The following is a 20766-nucleotide window of genomic DNA, read 5'->3' as shown; positions in this document are numbered from 1 at the left end:
GCTTGGTAAGTCTTGGAATCTTTGTTTTTAATATATTTTTCCCATGTGGAAGTTTCTTTCTATTTTATTTACTTTCTTATACTCATGATGACACTAATAATACCAAACTATTGTCTGTGTTTCTCTACTCTGGTATGTCATGAACAAATATTTTCTCGGTGTAACATTATTGCTCACTGTTTTGTACCATTGTTACTATATTCTTATGTGCAGTGGAGGGAACTATGGCATTGAAATTAGTTACTTTATGTTCAGTGAAAAATGTATGTATTCTGTAGGTGATCTCCAGTTAGCAAACAAGCAATTGTCAGCAGCAGCCGAGTCCTTTGGTGCCACTTCTGAGAGGGGTCGGATTGTCCTGATGAAAGCCAAACTACTTCTAGCACAAGGAGATGTGGCAGCAGCATTACATGAGTTAGAATCTGTTTCCCCTGGACAATCCTCATATAGACAAGCGCAGTGTCAAATGGCTGAGATACATCTAAAGCATCGTGGTGATCGTATGGCTTATGCTGAATGTTTTCGTCGTTTGGTAGAACATGCACCAGGACCTGCAACATTCTCAATGCTTGGTGATGCTTTCATGCAGGTGAGAAACTTTTATTGAAAAAGTAGACTAGTGTTTAGAATATACAAAAGGTTTCACCACTAGCCTTAAGTAGTGAGAACTAGTGGCTATGTATTTTTGTAACAAGCAAAATGGAAGTAGTGAATTTCTACCTCGCAAATAAACTGTTGATTACTTTAAGAAAAATGAAAGCACTATAAGATAATGAAGAAATTTACTGTTTCAAGTGGATAATATAGATCAAACATAAGTCCTCTATGGAATGTAAAGAAAAGTGTCTTCTTCAGTACAGAAAGAGATTTGTTATATTCATTCCTTGTCCTGCTGTCTGAATAATGTACAAAACTCAGTCATGATGTTTCTCATTAATATTATTTATGGGGCTAATTTTGAAGAATTTTCTGTTCTGTTCAATTGATTCATTTTTAGCAACTTATTTTAATGGTATTTTCATGGTCAGAACCATCAGTGCTGTGAAAATTCACACCACTTATTGTGAAGTTCCAATATTGTGATCTGTAGTAAAGAGGTAAGGGTAATCTAAGAGTAATCAAAACATCCTAGGTCCTGGGTTCAATCCAAGCAACTGCTTAAATTTTGAAGAAAAATCATCAGCAATAGCGGCTGAAGACTTCAGGTGTAAGGAGTTATCCACATTCTGCCAATGGCCTTGTTAAAGAGGATGGAGTAATGGACAGAGTTTCAGGGCAACTTCTTGCCCTAGGATTGGGAACCTACTTCTAAGAGGCAGAAGAATTAACAAAGATCAGTGACATAAGGATGCAGAAGACAAAGAAAACCACTCCATTAAAGACACACAGTGTGTATCAGCAAGACATATAGTTTACATTTATTGTCAAGAGTCTGCCAGTTCAGTTTTGTCAGCATCTCTGTGACGTACTCCAACAAATCAAACAAATCTGTGATCATTTGTGGAGGCCTTCTCTGTGTAATTTCGCTATCCCCCATTAGCCCTATTTGGCACGGATCCCACACACCTGAACAGTGTTCTAGGATGGGTCGCACAAGTGGTTTGTAAGCAGTCACTTTCATAGTCTAATTTCATTTCCCCGGTATTCTATTAATAAACCAAAATCTAACACCTGCTTTACCACAACTGAGCTTATGTGCTCACTCCATTTCATATCCCTACAAAGTGCTTCATCCAGGTATTTGTATGAGTTAATTAATTCCAGCTTTGACTCATTGATATTTAAGTCATAGGATACGACATTTTTTAGTTTTCTGAAATGCAAAATTTCACATTTCTGCACTTTTAATGCAAGTTGTGTATCTTTGCATCACTTTGAAATATTATCAAGGGCTATTTCGGCTTTTGCTTTGTCACCCTCAGTTTCAGTTCCTGTCTCATCTGTGAGTGGCTGGACACTAACTTTGCCGCCACTAATAGGCTTTATGTATGACCAGAATTTATTTGGGTTTTGTGAAAGATCATCCTGCTACGTTAGTCAGTGACGACTTCACATATTGCTCTCTTGACTGCCAAATGTATTTCATTTAGTGTCTATCTATTTGTAGCTCTATGCTTTGTTTACATCTGTTGTGCAGTAGTCTCTTTTTCTTTAGGAGTTTCTTTACAGTGACTGTATAACATGGAAGGTCCCTCCCACTATGAACTGTTTTAGCTGGTAGATATCTACCCAGTACGTGGTTAACTATTCTTTTAAAGGTGGTCCTTTGTTCCTCTACATGCTCCTATCCTCCGCTAAATGTTTCAAGTCCCTCATTGAGATATGACACTGTGGGTTTTTTTATTCTACTGTGTTGAACATACTTATCTTTTTATTCATTTTAGTTGCCCATGTACTTTGACAATCTTTGTTACTAAAACTGCCTCACAGTCGCTGATATGAGTTTCGGTGAGGACAGTCTCAATGACGTCAGGTCTATTTGTTGCCAATAGATTTGATATATTTCCATGATGAGTGGGGTTCTGATCTAAGCAGCTTTGAGAGAAAGCATATATATATATACACAAAAATTCCAAGACTTACCAAGCGGGAAATCGCTGGCAGACAGGCACAATGAACAAAACACACAAACACACACACAGAATTACAAGCGTTCACAACCAATGGTTGCTTCTTCAGGAAAGAGGGAAGGAAAGGGAAAGACGAAAGGATGTGGGTTTTAAGGGAGAGTGTAAGGAGTCATTCCAATCCTGGGAGTGGGAAGACTTCCCTTAGGGGGGAAAAAGGACAGGTGTACACTCGCACACACACACACACACACACACACACACACACACACACACACACATCCATCCGCACATACATAGACACAAGCAGACGTATTTAAAGGCAAAGAGTAAGGGCAGAGATGTCAGTCGAGGCAGAAGTATAGAGGCAAAGAAGTTGTTGAAAGACAGGAGAGGTATGAGCGGCGGTAACTTGAAATTAGCGGAGGTTGAGGCCTGGCGGATATCGAGAAGAGAGGATATACTGAAGGGCGAGTTACCATCTCTGGAGTTCGGATAGGTTGGTGTTGGTGGGAAGTATCCAGATAACTCGGACGGTGTAACACTGTGCCAAGATGTTCTGGCCGTGCACCAAGGCATGTTTAGCCACAGGGTGATCGTCATTACCAACAAACACTGTCTGCCTGTGTCCATTCATGCGAATGGACAGTTTGTTGCTGGTCATTCCCACATAGAAAGCGTCACAGTGTAGGCAGGTCAGTTGGTAAATAACGTGGGTGCTTTCACAATTGGCTCTGCCTTTGATCATGTACACCTTCCGGGTTACAGAACTGGAGTAGATGGTGATGGGAGGGTGCATAGGACAGGTTTTACACCGGGGGCAGTTGCAAGGGTAGGAGCCAGAGGGTAGGGAAGGTGGTTTGGGGATTTCATAGGGATGAACCAAGAGGTTACGAAGGTTAGGTGGACGGCGGATAGACACTCTTGGTGGAGTGGGGAGGATTTCATGAAGGATGGATCTCATTTCGGGGCAGGATTTTAGGAAGTCGTATCCCTGCTGGAGAGCCACATTCAGAGTCTGATCCAGTCCCGGGAAGTATCCTGCCACAAGTGGGGCACTTTTGGGGTTCTTCTGTGGGAGGTTCTGGGTTTGAGGGGATGAGGAAGTGGCTCTGGTTATCTGCTTCTGTACCAGGTCGGGAGGGTAGATGCGGGATGCGAAAGCTGTTTTCAGGTTGTTGGTGTAATGGTCCAGGGATTCAGGACTGGAGCAGATTCGTTTGCCACGAAGGCCTAGGCTGTAGGGAAGGGACCGTTTGATATGGAATGGGTGGCAGCTGTCATAATGGAGGTACTGTTGCTTGTTGGTGGGTTTGATGTGAACGGATGTGTGAAGCTGGCCATTGGACAGATGGAGGTCAACGTCAAGGAAAGTGGCATGGGATTTGGAGTAGGACCAGGTGAATCTGATGGAACCAAAGGAGTTGAGGTCGGAGAGGAAATTCTGGAGTTGTTCTTCACTGTGAGTCCAGATCATGAAGATGTCATCAATAAATCTGTACCAAACTTTGGGTTGGCAGGCTTGGGTAACCAAGAAGGCTTCCTCTAAGTGACCCATAAATAGGTTGGCATACGAGGGGGCCATCCTGGTACCCATGGCTGTTCCCTTTAATTGTTGGTATGTCTGGCCTTCAAAAGTATAGAAGTTGTAGGTCAGGATGAAGCTGGCTAAGGTGACGAGGAAAGAGGTTTTAGGTAGGGTGGCAGGTGATCGGCATGAAAGGAAGTGCTCCATTGCAGCGAGGCCCTGGACGTGCAGGATATTTGTGTATAGGGAAGTGGCATCAATGGTTACAAGGATGGTTTCCGGGGGTAACAGACTGGGTACGGATTCCAGGCGTTCGAGAAAGTGGTTGGTGTCTTTGATGAAGGATGGGAGACTGCATGTAATGGGTTGAAGGTATTGATCTACGTAGGCAGAGATACATTCTGTGGGGGCTTGGTAACCAGCTACAATGGGGCGGCCAGGATGTTTGGGTTTGTGAATTTTAGGAAGTAGGTAGAAGGTAGGAGTGCGAGGTGTCGGTGGGGTGAGGAGTTTGATGGAGTCAGGTGAAAGGTTTTGTAGGGTGCCTAAGGTTCTGAGGATTCCTTGAAGCTCCGCCTGGACATCAGGAATGGGATTACCTTGGCAAACTTTGTATGTAGAGTCGTCTGAAAGCTGACGCAGTCCCTCAGCCACATACTCCTGACAATCAAGTACCACAGTCGTGGAACCCTTGTCAGCCGGAAGAATGATGATGGATCGGTCAGCTTTCAGATCACGGATAGCCTGGCCTTCGGCTGTGGTGATGTTGGGAGTAGGATTAAGGTTTTTCAAGAAAGATTGAGAGGCAAGGCTGGAAGTGAGAAATTCCTGGAAGGTTTGGAGAGGGTGATTTTGAGGAAGAGGAGGTGGGTCCCGCTGTGATGGAGGACGGAACTGTTGCAGGCAGGGTTCAATTTGGATAGTGTCTTGGGGAGTTGGATCATTAGGAGTGGGATCAGGATTATTTTTCTTCGTGGCAAAGTGATATTTCCAGCAGAGACTACGAGTGTAGGACAGTAAATCTTTGACAAGGGCAGTTTGGTTGAGCCTGGGAGTGGGGCTGAAGGTGAGGCCTTTGGATAGGACAGAGGTTTCGGATTGGGAGAGGGGTTTGGAGGAAAGGTTAACTACTGAATTGGGGTGTTGTGGTTCCAGATTGTGTTGACTAGAATTTTGAGGTGTTGGGGGGGAGTGGAGCTGGAAGTGGGAGATTGAGTAGATGGGAGAGACTGGGTCTGTGTGCAATGAGAGGAGGTTGAGGTTTGTTGGAAAGGTTGTGGAGGGTGAGTGAGTTGCCTTTCCGGAGGTGGGAAACCAGGAGATTGGATAGTTTTTTGAGGTGGAGGGTGGCATGCTGTTCTAATTTGCGGTTGGCCTGTAGGAGGATGCTATGTACAGCCGGTGTGGATGTGGGAGAGGAAAGATTGAGGACTTTGATTTGGGATAGGAGTTGACGGGTGTGTTCATTGGCCGAGTCGATGAATAGGTGAAGGATTAGGCGGGTGAGGGCTATGGATTGTGCTGTTTGGAACTGGTATAAGGACTGATGGAAAGAAGGATTGCAGCCAGAGATGGGAACTTTAAGTGTGAGGCCTTTGGGGGTAATGCCAAATGTCAGACAAGCCTGAGTAAATAAAATGTGGGAGCATAATCTGGCTAGGGTGAAGGCACGTTTGCGGAGGGAATGTAAATAAAATTTAATGGGGTCGTTGTAGGGATGTTGTGAGGTTGACATGGTATTAGAAGGTGGAAAGGGTAATATGAGGTTAAAGTGAAAGTAAATAGAAATTTATATAGGGAGAGATAAAGGTGTGAAAAAAGGCGAAAAAGTGTTGGTTTGAGGTGAGCTATGTTGATCCTGTGCTGAACTTAGATTGGTGAACAACAATGGGTGCAAAGGTTAGGTAGTTATGTTGTCTCCAGATCACGTTAAAGGGTGGGGAAATTCAAGAAAATTTCGGAAAAAAAAAATTCTCGAAAAAAGTTTCGAAAAAATTTTTCCGAAAGAATAAAATTCGAAAAAATTATTCGAATAAAATCTCGAAAAATATGTGTGTAAATGTATTCAAATGACTGGTTGTGTACTGGCAGGTTATGAGAATGAGGCTAACAATTGTTTGATGAAGAAATAATAACGTATAAACCTGTGGGAAGCTGCTAAAAAATGATCGGTTATGTGGGAAAAATGGGAATGGAAATAAAACGAAAGTTGTTGGAAATAACTGAGATGGTTGTTTAATGGGTGAAAGGAACTGAAGCTGTGAAATAGTATTCACGAGTTTACACGAAATGTTTGTAAACTTCGAACAGTGGATGTTATAGTAGCGGTTATGTTGAAAGCGTTAAAAATTTTTAGGTTGTGGTTTGTAAGTAAATTATGTATTAGTATAATTAGGCAGGATAAAATATATGGTAGATTACGGAAAAAGTGAAGATGAATACAAAGTGAAACTACTTGTACAAACAAAAAGAGAAAGTAAGATGATAGAGAAGATTTCAAAATGCAACAGAGACAATAACAAATGTAATTGTTGGGTTCAAATTAATGATGATGTAAATAAAATAGAAAGAAACTTCCACATGGGATAAATATATTAAAAACAAAGATTCCAAGACTTACCAAGCGGGAAAGCGGTGGCAGACAGGCACAATGAACAAAACACACAAACACACACACAGAATTACAAGCTTTCGCAACCGATGGTTGCTTCTTCAGGAAAGAGGGAAGGAAAGGGAAAGATGAAAGGATGTGGGTTTTAAGGGAGAGGGTAAGGAGTCATTCGAATCCCAGGAGCAGAAAGACTTCCCTTAGGGGGGAAAAAGGACAGGTGTACACTCGCACACACACACACACACACACACACACATATCCATCCGCACATACATAGACACAAGCAGACATATTTAAAGGCAAAGAGTAAGGGCAGAGATGTCAGTCGAGGCAGAAGTATAGAGGGAAAGAAGTTGTTGAAAGACAGGTGAGGTATGAGCGGCGGTAACTTGAAATTAGCGGAGGTTGAGGCCTGGCGGATATCGAGAAGAGAGGATATACTGAAGGGCGATTTCCCATCTCCGGATTTCGGATAGGTTGGTGTTGGTGGGAAGTATCCAGATAACTCGGACGGTGTAACACTGTGCCAAGATGTGCTGGCCGTGCACCAAGGCATGTTTAGCCACAGAGTGATCATCATTACCAATAAACACTGTCTGCCTGTGTCCATTCATGAAAATGGACAGTTTGTTGCTGGTCATTCCCACATAGAAAGCGTCACAGTGTAGGCAGGTCAGTTGGTAAATCACGTGGGTCCTTTCACACGTGGCTCTGCCTTTGATCGTGTACACCTTCCGGGTTACAGGACTGGAGTAGGTGGTGGTGGGAGGGTGCATAGGACAGGTTTTACACCGGGGGCGGTTGCAAGGGTAGGAGCCAGAGGGTAGGGAAGGTGGTTTGGGGATTTCATAGGGATGAACCAAGAGGTTACGAAGGTTAGGTGGATGGCGGAAAGACACTCTTGGTGGAGTGGGGAGGATTTCATGAAGGATGGATCTCATTTCGGGGCAGGATTTTAGGAAGTCGTATCCCTGCTGGAGAGCCACATTCAGAGTGTGATCCAGTCCCGGGAAGTATCCTGTCACAAGTGGGGCACTTTTGGGGTTCTTCTGTGGGAGGTTCTGGGTTTGAGGGAATGAGGAAGTGGCTCTGGTTATCTGCTTCTGTACCAGGTCGGGAGGGTAGTTGCAGGATGCGAAAGCTGTTTTCAGGTTGTTGGTGTAATGGTCCAGGGATTCAGGACTGGAGCAGATTCGTTTGCCACGAAGGCCTAGGCTGTATGGAAGGGACCGTTTGATATGGAATGGGTGGCAGCTGTCATAATGGAGGTACTGTTGCTTGTTGGTGGGTTTGATGTGAACGGATGTGTGAAGCTGGTCATTGGACTATTGCATTTGCCTTCACTTGGCACAGGACAAAGTAGGTTTCCCAACAAGTGAAATTTGTCCAATGGTTCAGTTTCAGTTCAGTGGGAAACTGCACCTCGTACCTGTTGGTTAAGGAGACATGGTGAGTTCTCCCTATTTCCTGTCTACCCTGTATGGGACATCTAGAGCAGCCACTGACATGCCACTTGCAGTCAAGTGGACAGTTAGTGACAAATCCCATACTTCTTGTAGAGGAGATGGGATTCACAGGAGATAATAGTACCTGAAATACTTCAGTTGTCTGTTTTCTCAGTCTTTAAATGTAAGTATGTAGAATATTAAATTTTAATGTTACTTTCAATTTTTGTCACTGCAACTTTTTCAGTATTTATTTTGTCTGGTGAATATGTTGATGCTTAAACCAAATTTTTCTTTAATTAATGAGCTCCTGGATCCAGAACGTGCCTTAGAAGCATATGAACAAGCATTGAAACGCTCGCCTTGGGATGCGGCTTTGGCATGCAAGGTAGGCCGAACACTAGTAAAGGCTCACCAGTATGGCAAAGCAGTTAGTTATTATAGAGAGGCCATTAAAGCAGAAGGTAGCAGTGGGCAGCTGAAACTTGACCTGGCTGAACTGCTTGCGCGATTGGGTCAGCATGATCGAGCAGAGAAAATTCTAGTTCAAGAGCTTGGTGCACCATCTGCTTCTGTAGATGCAGGTTAGTTAAATTAATATATTTAAATGGTATCTAGAAAGTGTATTTTAATGCCCAAAAAGCTTGAAATGATCAGTAATGATATTATTAAGTAATTATTGAATTTAAATCTTTGTGGAGGCATTTAGTTCATGTTAGAAAACTATATTTAGCTAGGAATAAGTTGTATGCAAATGGCAGCTGATCATTTGTCATAAGCTTTATTAAATTAGATACTTGACTGGCTTCTATGTCATTTTCTATAATAGCATAATTATTGCAGACTAAAAATAAGCATTTATGGCAAGTTAGAAAAGACTGATAGAGTGGGACTTGAACACAGGTCCCTAACTTTTGCAGATGGTGCATATCTTATTCTGCTCCTCATGAACCAACTCAAAAGTTTCAATTTGTCACTTATTTCCTCCATATGTTCTAAATTCCATAGTAACACAAGTGAGCATTTGAAACTTTGTGTTGCTCTTTGAGTTATGTATGCATGGAGCAGTTGGTAACACAGGACTTATAATACTGAGATATGGATTAAAGTCGCAGTCTGGCAACAATTTTAACTTATTACCAGTGTCATCTCATGCAGAAACAGGATGTATATGACCTGGGACAACTGGGTGATCCAGGAAAAACCCGGTAATTTTTTCATCAATGAGAAAACAGGGAAAAACCCGAGAATTTTTTAGAATTCCGGGAATTTATCATTGTTTTAGTTTTCAGTTAAATTTTTGTAATATTGATGGTAAGAACCGATACTCTAACAAAGGATATTACTGTATCCCGCTAATGCAGGATAATGCTTCAACCATTAAACATAAATAAGAGAAAAAAAATGAAAAAACTTAAATTCCAAAGGAATTGCGCCATATACAGCAACGACACACAGTGCTCATGCAAGTGCCTGCCAGCAGCAAAATGTGTCAAAGGCTTTAGGAAGGCTATGCAATGCTTCATTACAACAAATTGCCTCTGATGAGTGTGAAGTCACAACTGTTTACTTTAGATTCGTTTTAGCAGTTACGAGCGGGCTCATGTGCATGTGCAGTTGAGTTGCGTTTGAGTTCTAGGTTCTCCTGCTTTTGGCTACAGAAATGTGGCTGTTGACTGTGCGAGCAGTCGCAGCAAGCAGCTAGATGCTACCGGGGAAAGGGGATGCCAAATTCATATTCTTGAGGGGGGGGGGGGGGGGGGGGGGAACTGGTTTCACAAAGCGCCTAGCATCCAGTGCCCGTTGATCTATCGATCATTCATATGATTTTGAAACACATCCCTGTTGTTTTTTTAACATTTTTTAACACATTTTAAGTTGATTTATGAGTGAATCATAAGTTGATTTTTGAATGCGTGCGTAGTGTACGCGATGTCTCTGTTGAGAGAATCCTCGTTGCATCCAGAAATAAACTTTCCGCAGGCAAAAGGGGACAGGGCTATACGAACTGAGAGGAATAAAGCTGAACAGATGAATGCCAATCGCTGTCTTATTATGTGGTTGATTGGGTTTGCGAGTGATCAGCATTGTTACAATTACTAGCGAAATCCATAGATTCAGACTACCAGAATGGAAATAAATGACTAACAAGAATAACAGGTGAGCAAGATTACATATTATCTTCTCGGTGTATCCAAGAAAATGAAATTTTGACAGAAAATTTTTGGCCAGATCGCTACACTAGTAAGGACCAGTTGTACAATCCCTGGCTAGCATCGACTTAAGTTCTGTTGTGGAAGTAATGCAGAAAACGTGTTGTGCGAATATGCAGCAATGCCTAACCGGAGAATTGTCAATGGCAGGAATAGCTACAGAATTGATGATGACAATATTGTTTGTTAGGACAAGGAAAGAGAAGAAATGGTGACATCACACAAATTATGGAAGAATAAGATGATAATATTACTTTTCGATCTCATGCTTGACAAGCGGGTGTGTATGAATCAAATGTGAAACTATTTCCTAGCATAAAGATTTTTGCTTGTAGTAGGTCTAATAGGCTTTTGATATTGGTACTTCATGAATTATATTCTGTTGTGTTATAAAAATGACCATTTGTGCCAAAACAGTCTCATTTATTTGGTGTGTGTTATAAAAATGCTGCAATATTAGAAAGGCCTATTTTGTTTCATCTAGCAGACAGTGACAAAATAGACATAATCAGATCGAGAAACCACATCAGTCTTGGGTATTATTTGTATTAACAGCTTTTTCAGTATTAGATAGCGACATTTCGATTTTTCATGTAGCAGAACGTTTGATGAACTTTAATGAGGAAATAGATTCTTTTGCAGAAAAGAAAGCACGCCATGTAAAATGCTAGGAGCTAAGGACTGAAGAAATATGTACTTTCTTGCTTGCCTCTTGGCTTTATTGGTTTTATGTATCCTATATTTAATTTTATGTCACCCAAACAGCAAGTTATTAGCTAATAGGCAACAAAGAGAGCAAATTTTTTGAAGAGTTCTTGCTCTCCCGATTACAAATATTTCCATGTCTTACATTTCCTTGAACACACATGTTTTATGTTTCAGACTTTTCAGAAAGATGTGCACCACATAATTACAAAAGGCTAAAATATGTTATTAGTTTCAGATTTTATTTTATTTCCACCTTTCTGACAGTCAAGCATTAATTGCTTTGCAGAACAATGAAGCTATTTGTGTCTGTTTGCTAATGAAATTTGGCTTTTATTAACCTTTTCTGCAGAGGCAGTCAATGCATTTGAAACGTAATGTTTAATTCCACAGTACTGGCTAGTTTCAACTATTCGCTGCATTTCAAGTAAACGTTTTCATCTTGTGCTGTGTCCACCATACCAAGAATTCTTCATTACAGTCACAGATTTTGTTTGAGATCCCTTATGATTTTTTTTTATTTGTATGTGTTGGTGTTGTACATGGTCAAATACTTTTCAGAAGATAAAAACTACGTCATCTGTCTGATTATCCTGATCTGTGGCTTTTAAGGTGTCATATGAGAAAAGAAAATTGGATTTTGCTTGATCAATGTTTTCAAAATCTATAATAGGTCCTGTAGAGGACATTGTTGTGTTTGAGATACCTTATTACTTTTGAACTCCAAATATGTTCTCAACCTCACAACAGGTAGACCTCTCTCAGTGTTGGGCCTGAGTGACTTCTCAGTCCTCCAACTTCCACAACCAGTATGCAATTAAAGTAGTGGAAGCTCTGGACTGTGTTAACTAGCAGTTATAGTTCTGGTGTTGGAAATAAATAAAACTTTAGCAGTTTCTGTTAAATGTGGTTTGAAGCTGTCAAATATATCTTATTTATAAAATTTGACTGAATAATTGAACTGATCTGGTTGTAATATAGTCTGTCACCTGATGTCTGCCGCTCCTTCCCCCCCCCCCCCCCCCCCCCCTTTCTTCAGGTCTGGCTTTTATTAGTAATTGTGTATATTCCACAAATAAATAGAATGGAAAAATTATATTGCTTTGCCTGCGGGGTGTGCGCCGTGTTGACAGCATTTTTTTAATGCTACCTTTGCTTTAATGACTCTCTGACCTAAATATTTTGGCATTACATGGGGCTATGTGTGTGTAGGAAATTAATTTAACATTATATGTAGCTTCTTTCCTGAGAGCCTCTCAGGAAAGAAGCTGACAGAGCCAAATCAAGGGGATTTTGGCAGTCAAACATATGCTCCACTTCAGTTTATTTATTTTGCAGTTCAGTGTGATGAAACTAGTTTGCCACTCCCATTGTGAATGTTCTATGTACTTACAAACTGCCAGGATGGGTGCTGTGAACACAGCTTCTAAGGATGACAATGTGTTCATGGACTAATTTGATTGTCAGTGTGAGCCCCCCTTTTTCACACATCTATTGTAACAAGTTTATTGTTTTTGTATTCATAGTCTTTCTTCCGAAAAAGACAGATTCAGTAACTGCAGAGTAGTGGCTGACTGGAAGCACTCATTAAATTAATTAATCTTGACTGAATTGGTGGACAATAGTGTACCATACTTTGTAGTACTCTGACCAGAAGTGTTTAAAGTCTTATTTATTAACAACAGAAAATATTAGACAAGTGTTTACGTTATTGCCTTATGTACAATATACACACCAAAGATGGCTGGCAACAATGCACATGTGTTTGCTAAATTTGACACCATCTTCCAGGCGTTGCCGTAAAAATTTTAGGGAGCAGACTAAGAGTTTACATTTCAAGTAAAAAATGTTTAAATCATCATTGGAATCATTGGTTTCATTAATGATTTTTATAGTAATCAGTTGATGTTATTATAGGTCTGGAGTATCGAGTTAACCTGCTGCGACAACTTTCAAAAATCCGAGAACGGGCTCGAGACACTGCTGGAGCTCTTACAGCTTTGCGGGAGGCACGTGATTGTCAGGTATGTGATTAAATTTCATGCAGTATATGTCATACCATTGTTGTTGTGGTCTTCAGTCCCGAGACTGTTTTGATGCAGCTCTCCGTGCTACTCTATCCTGTGCAAGCTTCTTCATCTCCCAGTACCTACTGCAACCTACATCCTTCTGAATCTGCTTAGTGTATTCATCTCTTGGTCTCCCTCTACAATTTTTACCCTCCACACTGCCCTCCAGTACTAAATTGGTGATCCCTTGATGCCTCAGAACATGTCCTGCCAACCGAGACCTTCTTCTAGTCAAGTTGTGCCACAAACTTCTCTTCTCCCCAATCCTATTCAATACTTCCTCATTAGTTATGTAATCTACCCATCTAATCTTCAGCATCCTTCTATAACACCACATTTCGAAAGCTTCTATTCTCTTCTTGTCCAAACTATTTATCGTCCATGTTTCGCTTCCATACATGGCTACACTCCATATAAATACTTTCAGAAATGACTTCCTGACACTTAAATCTATAGTCGATTTTAAGAAATTTCTCTTCTTCAGAAACGCTTTCCTTGCCATTGCCAGTCTAAATTTTATATCCTGATTTTTTACAGCTCCGGGGTGAAGTACACAGTTGCTTATCATGGAGAAAGTGTATTTTCACCTTGGAAGAAGTGTATTTTCGTGTGGAAAAAAGTGTGTTTTAACTGGAAGATCAGAGAAAAATATGGGATTTTTGTTTTTTCTTGTCCGCATATACACCCTGTTAGTACTCCCCACACAGACAGCTGAATGCGCCATCATCATTAAACCATACAGTATAGCTGTACATCATTGTAAAATATAATCTATGTCATTTCCCCTTGTTTTAAGCTGTTCATATTACCAACACAGTAAAGTCACTTAGGCTAACACAACAAAGGAAGATCAGTCAGTTATCCAGAAACTACTGATTAGACTGCTGTCCCTCTTCTGGTCTCTCCACAGATACCCCTCTGATGCACCTGCTCTGCAATATCTGTATCAATGAAGCACCCAAAGCACCTCACTGTAAAGTTTGTGGCTGCTGGGACTAATGGAAGGAATTAATAGAGCAAGTTTGCAGAGAGACCTGAAGCTCAACTATATTAAGACTAAAATAATGAATAAGCAACATGTCACAACAGAGATTGTACAAATTGATAATGAAATCATAGACTCAAATAATGGAAAATCCAGGGTGGAATGTTATAATATTATGAAAAGAAAAGTTGCTACTCACCATATAGCAGAGATGCTGAGTCGCAGATAGGCATGACAAAAAGAATGTCACAAATTAGCTTTCGGCCAGTATGGCCTTCATCAAAAACAGAACAGCCTTCATCAAAAACAGACCACACACACACACACACACACACACACACACACACACACACACATATATATATATATATATATATATATATACATATATATATATATATATGCAAACACAACTCACACACACATGACTGCAGTCTCTGGCAACTGAAGCCACACTGTGAGCAGCTGCACCAGTGCGTGATGGGAGTGGCGGCTGGTTAGGCATTAGGAAAAGTAGTGTTCAATAGTGGTAAGGCCATGAGCATTAGGGATGTTAGTGTAAAGGGAGGTGGCATCAATAGTAATGAGCACGGCACCGTGTGGTAAAGGAACAGGAACTGTGGATAGTCAGTGAAGGAATTGGTTGGTATCTTTTATATACACTCATGCTCATAAATTAAGGATAATTGCAGAATATGGTGCCACAAAACGTGGGACTACACAAAATTGGCACTAATAGCATAGGCGCATAGGGAACACACACAATACAGACCTATAAGTCCACAGTATTGGTGATAAGTTGAGAAAACCATCCCGAAACACATGTGCTACAAAACGCCACTCTTTCCTGCGCATGTACCCTGACATCAATATGGGATATGATCACCATGCACACGTACACAGGCCGCACAATGGGTTGGTATACTCTGCATCAGGTGGTCGACCAGCTGCTGGGGTACAGCCTTCAATTCTTGCACCAGTGCCTGTCAGAGCTCCTGACGTGCCGTAGGCATTTGAAGACATGCAGCGATACGCTGACCGAAGTGATACGTCAGTGGAAGCGATACGTCGACTGAGAGTATCCCAGACGTGTTCAATGGGGTTTAGGTTTGGAGAACAGGCAGACCACTCCATTTGCCTGATGTCTTCTGTTTCAAGGTACTCTTCCACGATGGCAGCTCGGTGGCGTCATGTGTTATCATCCATCAGGAGGAAGGTGGGACCCACTGCACCCCTGAAAAGGCAGACATACTGGTGCAAAATGACGCTCCGATAAACCTGACATGTTACAGTTCCTCTGGCAAAGACATCCAGGGGTGTACGTGCACCAGTCATAATCCCACCCCACACCATCAAACCACGACCTCCATACAGGTCCCTTCCAAGGACATTAAGGGGTTGTTATCTGTTTCCTGGTTTGCGCCATAAGAAAACCCGGCGAGAATCACTGTTCAGACTATACCTGGACTTGTCTGTGAACATAACCTGGGACCACTGTTCCAATGACCATGTACTGTGTTCTTCACACCAGGCTTTACGGGCTCTCCTGTGACCAGGGGTCAGTGGAATGCACCTTTCAGGTCTCCAGGTGAATAAACCATGTTTGTTCTGTTGTCTGTAGACTGTGTCTGGAGACAACTGTTCCAGTGGCTGCGGTAAAGTCCTGATCAAGGCTGCCTGCAGTATTCCGTGGCCGTCTGCAGGCACTGATGGTGAGATATCAGTCTTCTTGTGGTGTTGTACACTGTACTGTAGCACCTGGACACATTTGCAGTCTGCTGGAATTGTTGCCATAATCTTGAGATCACACTTTGTGGCACATAGAGGGCTCATGCTACGACTTGCTGTGTTTGACCAGCCTCCAGTCGCCCTAGTATTCTACCCCTCATAACAGCATCAATATGTCTTTTTTTGAGCCATTGTCAACATACAGTCACCATTAGCACGTCTGAAAACATCTGAACACTTACTCGCTGCACCATACTCTGACATGCACCAACATCTCTCTGTGTATGTGGACTGCTGCCAGCGCCACCGTGGGATGACTGCAGGTCAAATGCACTGCATGGTCATACCCCAAGGTGATTTAAACCTGAAAACCACCCACCAGAGCATTGTTTCACCATGTATCGGCATTATCCCTAATTTATGAGCATGAGTGTAGGAGGGTAGGTTTTGAGTAATAGGTCGTTCTACAAGAGCAGAGATTTTCTCAGTGGGGGCACAATAACCATTCACAGGAACTGTGGAGAGTCAGTGGAGGAAATGGTTGGTATCTTTTCTATAGGAGGATAGGTTCCGGGTAATAGGTTGAAGCTTTAGGTCTACGAGAGCAGAGATTCTCTCAATGGGGCCACAGCAACTGGCCACAATGGGGTGCTCTGCGTGGTTGGGTTTATGGACTTTAGGAAGCACATAGAAGATAGGAGTGCGGGATGTGGTAGGGGTGAGAGGTCCTGCAAAACTATGTCAACCAAGCCCAAACCACCTTGCAGTACCTCCTCTCCATCTGCAGAATTCTCTTGCTATGCAATTCTAAATTGCTGGAATCCATAACACACATTGAAACTCTTGCGCTCCTGGCACTAGATCAACATATGAAACGCCACCTCTAAAAGGGCCCCACCTTGCTCACTTCCTAATCCCACATTGGAGTACCATGTCCACCACCTCTACAACAACCTCCAAACCTCACCCACATCCCCTCATTGCTGACAAACTCTATCTTGCAGACCTACTACATTTACCACACCCTCCAAAACTAACTCTCACCACCATACAGAATCCACAACCAAAACAGACCCATAACACAGTGATGAACCTTTCCTCCAGTAACTTTAGCCCCACAGAAATATCAGTCCTTTCCAAAGGACTCTTCTTTTGCTCCACTCCCAAATTCAATCATGCAGGAATTTTTAAAGATCTTCACTCATTCTCCCAGTCCATACAGTGAACAAACTTTCTGGCCCCAACCCTACGAATCAGACTCAATCAAAGACTAATATTGAACCCTGCCCAACTCAGTTCACTCACCCATCCACCCATGATCCACCCCCCACTCACCGCAAATCACCCTCCATTAACTTTCCAGTATTTCTTAACCTTGTACCTTGCCTCACCATCAATCCTCAAACCCTTCAACCTCCTTCCTAGTTGCCATTACCAATTGTATGCTCACTCACAATTACATCTCCACGGGAGGCATTACTTACAAACAGTTCCGAGGTACAGCTATGGGCACCCACGTGGCACCATCCTATGCCAACCTATTCGTGGGCTATCTAGAGAATACTTCCTAACACCCAGAATCCTAAACCCCTCACCTGGTTCAGATTCATTGATGGCATCTTTGCGACCTGGGTCGAGGTTGAGGACACCCTACCCACATTCCTCCAGAACCTCAACAGATTCTCCCCCATTTGCTTCACCTTGTCCTTCTCAACCCACAACCCAACTAGCCACCATTCTAGATGTTGATCTCCACCTCAAAGATGACTACATCAGTACCTCTGCCCATATAAAACCTACTAACCACCAGCAATACCTCCACTTCGACAATGACTACGCGTTCCATACCAAGAAGTCCCTACCATACAGCCTAGCCACCCATGGTTGTCATTTCTGCAGTGACGAGCAGTCCCTCTCAAAATATACCGAAAGTCTCACTGGAGCCTTCACAGACCCTAATTATCCTCCCAACCTTGTACAAAAACAAATCTCCCTTGCCTTACCTTTTCAGTCTTACCGTCCGGCCACAGAGGAACATTCCCCTCATAAGTCAGTACCACACAGGATTGGGGCAATTGAATTACATCCTCCACCAGTGTTTCAACTACCTCTTGTCATGCCCTGAAATGAGAAATGTCCTGCCCACTATCCTTCCCACTCCTCCCACAGTGGTATTCCGCCATCCACCGAACCTACACAATATACTTGTCCATCTCTACACAACCGCTGCTCCCAACCCTTTACCTCATAGCTCATACTCTTGTAATAGAACTAGATGCAAGACCTGTTCCACACATCCTCCCACCACCATCTACTCTAGTCCAGACAGAAGCATCACCTATCCCATCAAAGGCAGAGCTATCTGTGAAATGAGTCATGTGATCTACAAGGTCAGTTGCAACCGCTGTACTGCATTCTATGTGGCATGACTACCAACAAGCTGTCTGTCCGCATGAATGGCCACTGACAAACTGTGGCCAAGAAAAAAGTGGACAACCATGTTGTTGAGCATGCATCCCAACATGACATCCTGCATTTGAGTGACTGTTGCACAACCTGTGCCATATGCATCCTTCCCACCAACACCATCTTTTCTGAACTGCGCAGATGGGAACTTTCCCTGCAATAAATCCTATGTTCGCGTAACCCTCCTGGCCTCAATGTCGTTAGTCATTGTCCTCATCCATCCAGCCCATTCTCCGATCCCATTTCAGCACTACCCAGACTTCATTCCACCATTGCACCCAGTCTTTTTACTTATCTTCTTTCCCACTACCTGCGCCCCACCCTTCCCCTGCTGCCCTCCTTCTAACATCTCGACTGCACACCTTCACATAATTGCCCTACCCTCTCTCCACCTCGTGCTCTCCAGCAGCACTTCACTGACCCCCACTGTCCCTCCCCCTCCCAGTCCCAGCCTCCTCCATGCACCCAATGCAGCTGCTTGCAGTGTGGCTTGAGTTACCAGCTGAAAGCTAATTTGTAACTTTCTTTTTATTGTGCCTATCTGCAGCTCAGCATCGCCACAATATGGTGAGTAGCAACTTTCCTTTTCATAAGATTAAATTATAGAATCAGTTGACAAGGTGGCTAGTCTAGGGTATTTATTAAAAATGTGGGTGGATAACACTTATTTGTTTCTTTGCTGACACGTGATGGAGCACTTTGGGAGAGTGGTAGCTTATCACTGTTCATGTGATGTTTATGGCTGACATGAGTGTGGGACTTGAAGGGACTTCTGTTGTGAAATGGGCAGACGCTCCTTGAGTGGAAGAACTATTGGCAGAATACCATTCATTGTGCATACCTGTCCCAAATCTCTTATTACTTTCTCCCTTTCCTATCTTACTTTCCTTCTCTATCTACTGTTTTTACCCTCTATTTTTTGTGTAGTTTGTCTGCCGTAATCATAACAGTAACAATTTACCATTAGGTTCGACTGTGTCGCAGAGCTTCGGACAATGTAACTCTACGTTCTGAAGCAGCAGCTCTTTGTCGAAAGGCAGCAGAACTGGCAGCAGCACTTCGTGACCATTCTGGAGCCGTACAACTTTACAAGGAAGCACTTGTTCATGCTCCCAGTGACCGCACTGCCTTAGTTGCAATGGCCAAGTTGTATATGCAGGTATTTAACCCATAGTGATTATCATTCACATACTGGTGGAATTTCTTTAGAACAGTTTAGACATAAAAAATATAGATTACATAGCTGTATCACAGAGATTATTACTTTGGCATGTATTGTATATTGAACCAGGGACCTAGAAACAACAGAGAGGCTTTGTCCCGTTGTAGCCCTGAGTGTTTCACAACCCTTCAACAGGCCACAGCATTCCACCCACCCCACCACCATCGCATGCGGAACTCAGGGTTATTGTGCGGTTCAGCCCCCAGTTGACTCCCCCCCCAGCCGGGAACTTCTCATACCAGACTAATGTGCCCCAAATGTTTGCATGGTAGAGTAATTATGGTGTAGGCGTATGTGGAGACAGTGTTTGCGCAGAAATTGCCAACGTAGTGTAACTGAGGCGGAATAAGAGGAACCAGCCCGCCTTCACCGAGGCAGGTGGAAAACCACCTAAAGACCATCCACAGGCTGGCTGGCATACCGGACCTCCACACTAATCCGCTGGGTCAGCCGGCACACCTTCCCACTCGGGAAGCAGCTTGTTAGATTGTGCAGCTAGCCAGGCGGGCTTTGTCATGCACACTCTATATGAATAGAAGATACTCGTGATTAATACAGGCACCTGTAATGATATCTTCATCAATAGGATGCTTAACTATAATTTTCCTTAAATTAAAGTATATTGTTATTTACATGTACCCCAGGATTTCAGAATACAACTGCATGAGAGCTAAAAGACAAACAGACAATAGACACATGTCAGTGGATAGAGCATCTCTTAATGTTTTTAATTCGCATTACAGTTGCTCAATATGGGTACTGTTTATGATGTGACAAACATCAATATGATTGTCAAACATTTGCCATAAATGTCCCAACATGTCATAGTTGATATCACCAACCGTGTTAATTGTCCTTCTTTGCAGTTCTTCCAAATTAAATGCCAGCAGTGGAGGCTGGACAACTGGTGGAGCACTGGCTTGTTTTAAAATGAAGTCTCCACTTTTGTGTTGTAATTGTGGCATAAGCCATTGCTACTGCATGTCCAAGTACACAAATTCAATCAGAAAATGCTATATACGCTTTCACTGACCAAATATTAAATGCTCTGAATAACCGGACATCACCCATTGGTATTTTTTGCGATCTCTCAAAGGCCTTTGATTGTGTAAATCATGCAATTCTTTTAGATAAGCCAAATCATTATGGTTTGAGGGGGGCAGTGCACAAATGGTTTAACTCATACTTAACTGGAAGAATGCAGATAGTTGAAATAAGTGGTTCATG

General features: G+C 42.6%; 1 protein-coding gene across 2 annotated transcripts in view; it reads left to right on the top strand.

Annotated features, from left to right (window-relative positions):
- The window catches only part of LOC126278379 (tetratricopeptide repeat protein 21B-like), a 268639-nt gene that overhangs the window by 173739 nt on the left and 74134 nt on the right, over window positions 1-20766 (top strand). For both annotated transcript variants that reach the window (XM_049978456.1, XM_049978457.1), the window contains exons 11-14: window positions 279-589; window positions 8459-8735; window positions 12987-13093; window positions 19285-19476. In XM_049978456.1, coding sequence (XP_049834413.1) covers window positions 279-589; window positions 8459-8735; window positions 12987-13093; window positions 19285-19476 — 887 coding nt within the window. The remainder of the gene's footprint in view (window positions 1-278; window positions 590-8458; window positions 8736-12986; window positions 13094-19284; window positions 19477-20766) is intronic.

This window comes from Schistocerca gregaria, chromosome 6, assembly GCF_023897955.1.
Source record: "Schistocerca gregaria isolate iqSchGreg1 chromosome 6, iqSchGreg1.2, whole genome shotgun sequence".
Classification (NCBI taxonomy): Eukaryota; Metazoa; Arthropoda; class Insecta; order Orthoptera; family Acrididae; genus Schistocerca; species Schistocerca gregaria.
Note: the sequence above shows the minus strand (reverse complement) of the source record. Positions and strands in the feature narration are given on the sequence as shown.